The sequence below is a fragment of the Argiope bruennichi genome, chromosome 3 (assembly GCF_947563725.1).
Source record: "Argiope bruennichi chromosome 3, qqArgBrue1.1, whole genome shotgun sequence".
NCBI lineage: Eukaryota > Metazoa > Arthropoda > Arachnida > Araneae > Araneidae > Argiope > Argiope bruennichi.
The window spans coordinates 39,710,869-39,722,131 of NC_079153.1; the positions used below are offsets into that span (position 1 = coordinate 39,710,869).

Here is an 11,263-nt window from a genome sequence, read left to right on the forward strand (position 1 = left end):
GGCGATTTCTAAAATTCACTTTTAGCAAACAATAGAATTTAGATAATTATTTAAGATTTAAAATCTATATTTAATCTGATGCATGCATGCATTTTACATATTTTGATTCCGAATCATAACCAACAAATGCCTGCGGTCTTCCCTACAAGCATATTTATTTGTTTTAAAACGAAAGTGCAGTCACCTAAAACACTCGCTTTATCAAAATAGTTCTTTTCTGATTCAGCGAAAGTGCGGTATTAGTAGTTTATGTTTCTAAAACATCTCTTAACTCGAAAGGATAAACAGAAATAAGTTGATTCTATGCTGTGTAAGCAAAATAAACACAGAAAAAAAAACGTTGTTCTCGCGCGATGAATATAAATTTATTTGCTAATTTACATATACTCTAACTAGATATTGACTCGTATTTCTTATTTTTCTCTAATTTAATATCAGATATTTTTTTAGATACTTGTGTCAGATATTTGTAGCTTTAAATGAATACATGTGAAGGAAGTTTACACACATTTTCTTTCTGAAGCATCCATTTAAATATTTCATAACATTTTTTTATCCTTAAAAGTCGTTTTCATTTTATTTAAACTTCATTTTCGAATACTTTTAATTGCTTTTAAAAATATAATTTTTTTAAGGAAAGTAATTTGGCGAGTTTGAAGCTGATTTGAAAAAATCGCCTGAATATGAATATTTCTATTCAAATTTATTATTACAAGAACATTGCAGACAAAATATACTTTACAATAATTGTTGCTATATTGTGGAATAAGTGGGGGATTGAAACTAGATCCACATTATGGTAATAAATTTTACAAGTTGATATTAAAAATCATACATAAATGTAAAAATCCTTTTTTTTTTATGCGTCACTTGAGCATTTAATAACATGCCATGATTTTGCATGTTATATTCCAGTGCTTTACAATATAAACATGACACGATTATTTATTTTCATGTTATTTATTTTCTCCTTTAATTTAAAATATAAATAATGATTCTGAAATTAATTATTTACAATACTCTCATGTTTTTTTTAAACTTTTTCAATGTAATTATGGAAAATATTAGCCAAAAACAATTTTTTTTTAATTTGCAGAAAATTAATAAATAATAATTTTGTAAGTCCATGCAAAAAAAAATTCACCGAACTTAAAAGAAGCATTAATATCTTAAAATAAAATTTTATATTATATAATTAATTATGAAAAAAATACATTTGAATAATTTTGTTTTAGCATTAGAGTGAGAAAATACAATAAAATGTGCATGTTTTTGTCATACAAATTTTATTATATTTAAATTATAAACTAAGTATAGTATATAAACTAAGTTGAATTTCGGCTTATTCAAATAAACACAATTTTTCTTTCTTGTTCTATGCTTTCCTCTGCTCTTATTAATTTCTTTGAACAGATCAACAAGTCATTGCTACCATTCAGTCAAAAATTATGGGAAGCTTTCTGACCTTTGCTCGCCAAACCTTGAACAGCTTTAGCTGGAATCCTGATATCGCATTACCTCCAATTGTGGTTGAGTATTCTTTCGCTCAGTTTCTCAAACTAAATATTACTTAGAAATTTCATTCATATTTTATTTCAAATATCAATATTTACTTCATATTTATTATAAATATTTTTAATTTATTATAAAAGGAGTTACATTTTTTGCTTTGCATATACAAGAAGTCTATTCTAATCTTGATCATATAGCTAGTTTCTTAAACGTTAGATATTAACTAATATTTCCAATTAAAAAAACTGATTGGCGTGGAGAATTATAGCTTGTGTTTGAGTCAATAAATGACTGCTAAATAAATCACAAATTCTAATTTTTTTATACATTTTCTTTCTTGGTTATATTTAGTAAAATATTCTTGAGCTACTTGCATTTTAAACGAAATTTTCTGTCTTTTTTTTAATATAGATTAGTTTTTTTAGTAGGATTGTTCAGATGTTTTAAACCATTTCATTGACCTTCTCATGGAAGATTCTAGAATAAATGTATGGCACTTCCTTCCTTGTACGGAGCTTATTGGATTAAAATGATTAAATTCAAAGTTTCATAACACGGTCAATTTTAATTTCTGAAGTGTGGATTTTTTTTTATTTAACATTTTTATATATCTAAAATGTTTTATTAAATGTGACTGGAGGATTGCTTCAAAATCAAGATAACATGATTTTTTCAGCAATTACTAAATTTATTACTAAAAAAAAAACAAAATATAATTTTTAAATCACTTAGAGCATTCTTCAATTGGAAGTATATGTCTGCCTTTTGCTGCTTTATAAAATAACTATTGACAAATAGTTCAATAGCTTTATAAAATTAACTGTTGGATCCTGATTAAAATACACATATTGTTCGAGTAATACATATATTAGTACATATTTTATTCTAATTTTCTTTAGAAGATATTTGTTGCGTAGGCAGGTTCATTAAAAATTGATTCTTAAAATTTGTCTGCGATTATTTACGCATTTTAATTAATTGTCGTTGTTTGTTTGTTTCTTATGGCACTTGCGACTGACAAGCCCGCTGTTACGAAGACAGCGATTTAAGCCTGAGGGGGACGTCTCTTATTTTTTATAGCAGCGCCAACTAGGGCCAAGAGTACGACTTTGCCACTCACGCATCATTCATTCGCTTGCACAACCCCTTTTTACAGGAGGGTACATTCACACATCTCACAGATAGAACAACAGAAGAACAACCATGCCCAAACCGGGACACCCAGATCACGTTGAAGACGCGCTACCCCTATGCCAGGACGCCGGCTTTTAATTAATAGTTAGTTAAAAGTTAATAATTTCTTTGATTGGTATTTATTAAAATAGTAACTGAATTTATTTTTTAAAAAAGGATCGAATTGAAAATAAATAAAAGAAGAAAAGAAAAAAAAATTTTAATTTGTGGCTTATGTTTTAAAATAATAAGAATTAATGATCATTTTAAGTTCAGCTTAAAAGTTCCTAAAATTTTATGGTAATTATGCCTTAACAAATTTTTATCCCTGCTAAGAATGTAAAACTTGTCTTTGAATTCAAATCAGTCCCTTTTTTTTCAATCCATTTTACAGGTAACAAAATTCAAGTCAAACATGATAGTGTAACTCTGCATTTAAACCGATTCAGATTATTCTAGTCCAGAATTTAAAAAAATTGTAAACCCTAATCCCACGAAAAAAAAAAAAAAAAATGCCTAGGAAATGATCCCTTACAAATAGAATAAAAAATTCAATGAGCATAAATTGCTAAGGCTGGTTGAAAATGAACGATCGATCAATCTCTACTTTTAACTCTGATAATATTAAACGATGTTAAAATCACACTAAATGAATATTTTTGAATATATTTAAATAAGCTATTTCAAGGTCTGAGGAGTTTGATAATATAAAACAAATGATAATATTAACCACGATTACATTAAGTGGCATCCATTGTATCTACATTTATTCTATATTTCTTGTAGATAGTATGGCAGCTGACAAATTAGTGACCACATCGCTGTAAAAAGACCGAGCCAAATAAAATAACCAATTCAGCACTAATTACCGGAGGGCTTTTGAAGAGTTAATGGGAAAAGTTTTAAGGTCTGAAACAATAATGGGATGTATATTATTTGAAACAAGAACTTTGTTCGTAGAAGCCTTTTTTCGCCGTGATGGCCTGGTGGTAAGATCTCGGCTTCGCAACCGGATGGTTTCAGTTTCGAGACTTGATTCCACCGAAAATCTGTCGTGTAAGCAGGCCTGGTGCATGTTAAATTCATTGAGGCCAAACTCTCCCCTCCCGCTGGTGTGGTGTGGAAGTTTGAAAGGGGGTTCCAGCTCAGGTGTCGTCCTCGTCGTCTGACCACGGTTTAAAAGTGCGAGTTCTGTCTCAAAATAGCCCTAGCATTTCTTTAAAATGGGAAGTTCATATAACTATAAACTGAACTAAACGTATGGGCCGATTCACAAATATCCACGAAACGTTAAAATAAAGATTGGCCTCCTTTGAAGCCAGTTTTGGTTCAGTCAGTTTTAAAGGGGTGTTTAGTTTTATTTCCGTAAAATAATTTTCTGCATTAAAAATAAAAAATACAATTTTAAAAAATACTCAATTTACAGAATTAATTTTTATTCTGTTGAATATTTTAGCTAGGAAAGCCAGTATATGGAACCATCCATCCTGATTTCACTGAATTTATGGCTCCAGGTATGATATTAGGGTAAGTTTAATTTCAAAATCATTTATCTAATATGCAAAGTTATGATATTTTTACTAACATTGTCGAAAGTTTTTTGATGGCAGATTTACTTGTAGAAATATGCATATAAAATAAATCTAATTTGTTTATAACCTAATTCATTTTCATTCTAATGGGTGAAACTTAATTTTTGTTTCAAAAATTATATCATACATATTTTGATTTTTTTTAAATTACGTATAATTTTCTTTCATTATTCTTAGCATTACTTACATTATGGCAGTAGGTCTGAGTGCCATGGCTGTTATCATCGAAAAGAAAGAAGGATTACTAGACAGATCGTGGTTTGCTGGTAAGTTGTCTTCTTAAATATTAAGAATCAACCATCGTAGCTATGTTTGATACAACTGGATCCCCGCCACCCCATCACTGCTTAAAGTCAATAATGTATTCTATTGAAAAAATTATATTTGTTCACGAAAATGCATTAATTCACAAGTCAAAAGTTTACAGAAATGCAAAGCTCTGCGCATAATAAGAATGAATGCATATGTGTTGGTGAAGATCATTTGAATTATTTGAAGAACTACGAAATTCAGTAAGTATACACTTTGGAAGATGTAAATATGGATTTCAGAGCAATTTTTAAAAAAAAATTTATTAACTAAAAGTCATGGGAATTTTTTTTTCTCTCGATTACTTTTGAAAATATATATAAAAAAATAATATTTAGATTATCTTAAAATTTAGGAAGTTATCTTCTCAATGATACCAATTTCTTGCAGCATAATTTTTTTGTGTGTTTGATTAATTTTTTTAAAATTTATTTTGAGTTTATTTTACAATTTATATTTCCTTGTTGAAGAAAATTTCAACGCCGGGATATCCTGGTTGGTAGAGCGTTGGATTCGCGTCCCTTAAGTTGCGAGCTCGAACCCCGCCGGCCGAAGATTCCCCGCGTGCTTGGTGGCTGGTGCGCGTATAAATCTATCGTGGTTGCAAAATCCTCCATGTCGAGAGAATACCACTGGGGGTTCTGGATCAGGGGTGATCGCTCTCTGATTCAGATCTAATTACGAATTATGTATGAAATGCATGAATGAAGTCCGCCCCTTAAAAAGGATTATGGCGTATGTGTAGCTAAGTCGTTCTCTTAGCCCTGGATGGCGCTACCATAAAACCAAGAGACGCTCCCCCAGCGGCTTAAAATCGCTGTCTTCATAACAGCGGGCTTGTCCATGGCAAATGCCATAAGAAACAATATCAAGAGAAAAACTAAAATTGTTTTCGTTATAGGTATAAATATTCATTCAGGTTTCATTTTTTATTGTCGATAATCAAAGCATGAAGATTCAACTTTTTTTTTTTTATCTTGAGTACGTTTTGAGAGTTTGTTGTTCCTACAATTAAGGTTTCAAGAAACAAGTAATAGTGAAATTTTTTTACAGTCCGTCCATTTTTATATGTTGCTGCTTTTTCCTATGATATAATTGTAAGCATAAAAATAAAAACAAAAAAACATTAAGAGAATGAACAGCATTATTAACCACCGGCTTTAGGGCTTCAAAAATACTATGACTCATATAGCTATTAAATTTTGTCATTTAAAAATATTTTCTGAGGATATAATTAAAACCACTTATATCCTCACAAAATATATTGTAATATTATACAAAATATTTTATTGAAATTTGTAGCAATCATTTTTCCAGACGAGCCAACTGATCGCCAAAGGCGATTAGTTTCCATTAATTTCATCCTGCTAATTATTATTATTTACTTTTCTTTAAATTATATATAACAGAGGAACATCATAACGTTTTATACAAAATTTGATTTATATAAACTGTACAGGACTGTAATTTCAAATCCCTATTGTTTTTCAGGCGTACGCTCTTGGGAAGTGATGTTTTCCATGCTCTTTAGTTTGTTCGTCACCATGCTGCTACAGGTTGTCCTGGTCCTGGTCTTAACCTTCAAAGCTTTCAGCATCCCATGCAGGGGTCCTCTCATCTGGGTGGTGATAGCAGTATTGCTTACTGGTTTAGAAGGAATGTCTTATGGTGAGTAAAATTTCCTACATCAAGGCTTTTATAAATTCTGGCAATTAAATCTAATCCTATTTTTATATATGCTGAATGGCATATATAAAAATACGATTGCAAAATTCAGCTTACTATGTATTTATATTTATTAAAAAAATGAGATTAACTTATGTTTTATTTTAGCTTAAGGTATTAAACTTGAAGTTAAAAAAAATCAATTTCTTCTCATAGAATCCATTTAATGCGAACAATTTCTTTTAACCATTGACCATAAAGATATATATTTTAATTTCACGCTCTCAAATAATCGTTTGAATTTTATTAAATATAGTTTTATATCTTCAAAGTAATTATTTTATTAAGATAACATCTTGTAACATAACATTACATGAAGCGATAATATTACTTCAAATAATCATAAAAATTTTATGTAAAATAATTTTTATCTATGTATGTCTTTTTATATATTTTATATTAATTATGATAGCATTTGTTAACAATATAATAACACATAATACGATAAAATAATTCCAAATAACTGTTAGAATTTTAAGCAATATGATGCTTATGTTCAATTTTATGAATGTAAAATTTCACATTTGATAACAATATAATGAACATAATATAAATAACCATTCTAATTTTATGCAATGTAATATTATGTCATAATAAGTTACTATTTTAATTACCATAGTATTTGATAATAGCATGGTAATGCTTTACTTCACATTTCTATGTTGTTATTTTTTGGCAGGTCTTTTTATATCATCCATTGTAAATGATGAAAATATCGCAATGATGATTGCAATGGGGTCGTTTTATCCAAATCTACTACTTAGTGGTAAGAATCATCTGTATTAAATAGTTTTTATAAATATATGTAATTTTTAAATGTATATTTGTAAATATATTCTGGTTAGACTTTAATATTTTATCGCCAAAGTTTAATTACGTTAGAGCAATTAATCGCCAAATGTAATTGTGGCAGTCTTTTACTGGAGCCATAAACGCCATGAAAATTTTTACTTTTCTTGATTACTCAATAATTTATTAATGGTGAAATTTGTTGCCTGGGGAAATTATTTGAAGACACAAGTTGTTTTTTATATGGCTTATGGGTTAACATCTACAACAAAAGGCACATGATTACGCCATAATGTAGCAGGCCTAGAGAACTACACATAAAATTTCTCGGGAGAGAACCGAGATCACACTCCCCCTAGTACACGAGTCAAGTTCGCTTCTACTGGAAAAGAAAATATACTAACGTCAACAGTGAGACCACGTGGTATTTACATGATTGGCAGCTAGCTCCGCCCAAGAAGATCACGCGGTTAACCAACACCTCCTTAAGTAAGGTCGTGAGTAGGCTGTAAACTTTCTCTTGTCTCGAATTATCTCATCAATTTTTAATTATTAGATTATTATAAACATTTATATATATAAATAACATACATTTTATTTATATAAATTTTGATTTATAATTTTATTTTATTTATTACTAGTTTTTAACCTGTATGTTTAAAATGCTCTAGAAAACCGTGCTATGAAATTCCCACAAGCCGATAAGAAAAGGGCCAATTTTACCCATTGTCAATTTTTTTATTTTTCATATAATTGTTGAATTTTACATTATATTGTCTTATATATACCTTCATATACTGTAAAAATAAATATGATTTAAAAAGTAAAAAGTAATATGTTTTTTCAAGAATATTATTTATTGTAACATGTCATTTGAGAAGAAAATGCATGTTCCAACGCATTTATTTTTTTCAATGATAATATATTTCGAAAAATTTCTAAAATATATCTATATATCAAGAAAAATATCTGCAAAATAGATTGGCACTTTTTCATATTAATACATTCATTAGAAAATTTAATTTGAGTGTAAATGAAATGCGGTCTCGTAGACCGCACCTCCCCAGTTAAGTCCTAAAATTTCACCTCCCCAGTTAAGGGTTAAATCAAGAATCATCCGTTGATAATATTGTCAACAATCAGAACACAATGCGCATGCGTGAATTTTCAACGTCAGTTACGGTAATGCAAATGCGTGGATTTTTCTACGCCAGTTGGGGTAACGCTATGCAGATTAGACATTTTTAATTTCCTTTATTCGGTGTTATTTTAATTCAAAAGTACTTCAGAATGAATCTGAAACATGGATTAATTAACAATGTTTAATTTTAAATGCATAAAACATTAAGAAAATAAACAGAATCGTTTGAAATAATCGGCCGAAAAATGCTAACCCTAGCCTCATTACTGTTGGAAAAAAAAACGGAAGCCTTTCTCATTTGGCAGTGGGGAAAATGGAAGATTTTTTGGCGGGAAAGTTAGTTTTTAATTAATAATTAAAATTCTAATTAAAATTTCAAAAAAAGGGACCCCAGGTGCACATTCCCGATCTCTAAGGTATACATGTACCAAATTTGGTAGCTGTAGGTCAATTGGCCTGGCCTGTAGAGCGCCAACACACACACACATTGAGCTTTATATAAGTATAGATTTATAGTAATATTATCTACTCTTTCTGTAGGTATTATATGGCCGGTGGAGGCTATGCCTTACTACTTGAGGCAGTTTAGTTATTGCCTACCCTTGACTTTAATAGCTAACAGCATGAGATCTATCTTATCCAGAGGATGGACGATTACAGATCATGGCATCTGGGATGGATTTCTGGTGTGCCTCGCTTGGATATTCCCCGTCATTTTGATAGCGAGTCTGTTCTTCAGGTACAAGAAGTGACCATGTTTTTCCTGAATTCTTCAGGGAAGAAAAAATGCTGTGATTTAACCCATGACATCCAAAGACTCTGTGATGTGAGATTTCATCTCCGTTCAAAGAAAAAAAAATTAGAAATGTAAAAAAAGGAGGAATCTCCGAATTTGATGTATATTTTGATATTTTAGTTAAAATAATGAAACTTGATTATATTGTGTGTTCTTTTAGCTCTTCACTGTTTTATCTGTCTCAGTTAAACTATGAGATTACAGATCCAAATTTACATATATATATATTTTTTCATATTTACAAATGTCTATAAATATAGCGATTAGTAACAATAGCTTTTTTTATATTACACGCTACTATTGCTTATAATTATATGATTTTATATTTAAAAATGCATATAGTCCCGACACATTGTAAAAACAAGAATAATTAATGTTTTATATTTTCATTCAGACAACAAATTGCCGCTCTTTGAAAGCGTGTTCTTATGATAAAAATTAAAAATCTGTGATTTAATCCGATTACTAAAAAACTTATATATAAAACTTTTAAAAGTATTGTTCACATAATGGTATTTCCATTTATTTTTTACTCGGACACAAAGACACGTTTCATGCATTGTACTTTATGTTTCAAAGGTCGCCAAAAATATCTCACTTTTAATTGTTTTACACTGTGTGGCAATACATATGTGTTCGATTAATGCTCTTATTATTTTCGGGTGTGTGTGTTGCCATTTAGTTTCCAGCAAAAATTCCATTAAATATAAATTTATATACCCAAGACTTAATAAATTTCAGCCTTACAAGGATTTAAAAATGGCTCTTTATCTTCAGATGTTATAAATTTCTACCGTATTTAATGATATATTGAAACAGTTGCAGAATTCATTTAAAATTTGTTTACATATCTTTTGGGCACCCTTGGTCTTGCAATTCCATTTTGCCCGAATTTATTGTATCAAATCTTGTTGTGATATATATTTTGTTAAATCAACAGGAAAGACAGAGCCTTTAAAGTCATTTACATCTGTGATCAGAAGTTCTGGAATAGAAAGCGTCTGTTTCCATTTAAAACAACCTGAATATTTGGAAATTGTATATCTCTAGGAAATCGTTAACAGCCGATAAAAATAACAACCTTATGAATTTTTTTGTATGTCCTTATATATCATCATTTAAAATTTGTTAATAGTTCTTAAGCTTCTCAAAAACAAATCTTCGTAATTTTGTTTTACATCAATCTAATCGTTAAAAATACATCATTAGTCTCATAAAATTGCAAAATTAGCGTTTTCTACAGTTTTACTCCCCAAATAAGGGACAAAACAAAACAAAAAAAAAATGACAAACAATATCTAACAAAAATATAAAAACACAAAATATGACAAAACAATAAAAAATTTCACAAGAAAAAAATGAAAAAACTAATTTTCACCACACTTATAAAAAAGTTTGAAATTTTTGGAAAATTGCATCAGATATTTGAACTTTTTTTATAAAGTTTTTAAAGTGTGTTTTGACAGGAGTATCTTAGCTGTCTTATTTTGCAGACTGATTCTTAAATCTGATTATTCAAAAATACATCCTTTCAAAATAAATAATTTCTTTAAATATAACTCAAGCAAAAAAAGGAGTAACGTTAAAGCTGTACGCAAAAAAACCTGCACGGAAGCCATAATAAACTCACTTACTTTATGAGGACAAGTTGTTTCCGGTGACACGGCATTGAAAAAACATACTTAATGATGCTATGGATTACGCCGAAGAGGTTAGCTAAGGTTGACATAGAAGCTTAAAAAGCATACAATTCTCAAGGGCAATTAAACCTTTCAGTTCAAAAAACCCTAAAAGTTTCTTAATTTCTTTAAGTTTATTCTATTTTTATAATATCTGTTACAAAAAAATCCATGAATAGAACTAAATGAAATTTGTGGGTTTTCTGCACATTTACTTTTTTTAAAAATAAAATACAATTTTTAAATATTTTAGTTTTTGTTAAAAGAATTTTTTAAGTACAGTAAAGTTAAAAAGAAATTCATTAAAGAAATGAAAGCATGTTTTCTTTTTTTAAAAAAATGTGCATTCAATTACATTAATCAAACATTATTTTCTGGAGAAAAACATCTTGTAGTTCATGTATGAATTATCATTACAATAAATTGAAAAACGTTTTAATGATATTACATTGATAATTTCAGGTTGATTAAGTCTGTTTCTTTAGTTGCTGTTACAAGATGACAAAAGCATTCTGAAACTAACGTGTACGTGTACATCTTCCTTTAA

At 29.1% G+C, this 11,263-nt stretch overlaps 1 protein-coding gene across 1 annotated transcript in view; it reads left to right on the top strand.

Moving 5' to 3' along the window:
• LOC129963082 (ABC transporter G family member 20-like) overlaps nucleotides 1-9,176 on the top strand; it is an 83,282-nt gene extending 74,106 nt beyond the window's left edge. The window contains exons 11-16 of the mRNA XM_056077117.1: nucleotides 1,414-1,529; nucleotides 4,142-4,212; nucleotides 4,455-4,543; nucleotides 6,078-6,254; nucleotides 6,991-7,077; nucleotides 8,782-9,176. Coding sequence (XP_055933092.1) covers nucleotides 1,414-1,529; nucleotides 4,142-4,212; nucleotides 4,455-4,543; nucleotides 6,078-6,254; nucleotides 6,991-7,077; nucleotides 8,782-8,993 — 752 coding nt within the window. The 3' untranslated portion in view covers nucleotides 8,994-9,176. The remainder of the gene's footprint in view (nucleotides 1-1,413; nucleotides 1,530-4,141; nucleotides 4,213-4,454; nucleotides 4,544-6,077; nucleotides 6,255-6,990; nucleotides 7,078-8,781) is intronic.
• The last annotated feature ends 2,087 nt before the right edge of the window (nucleotides 9,177-11,263 follow it).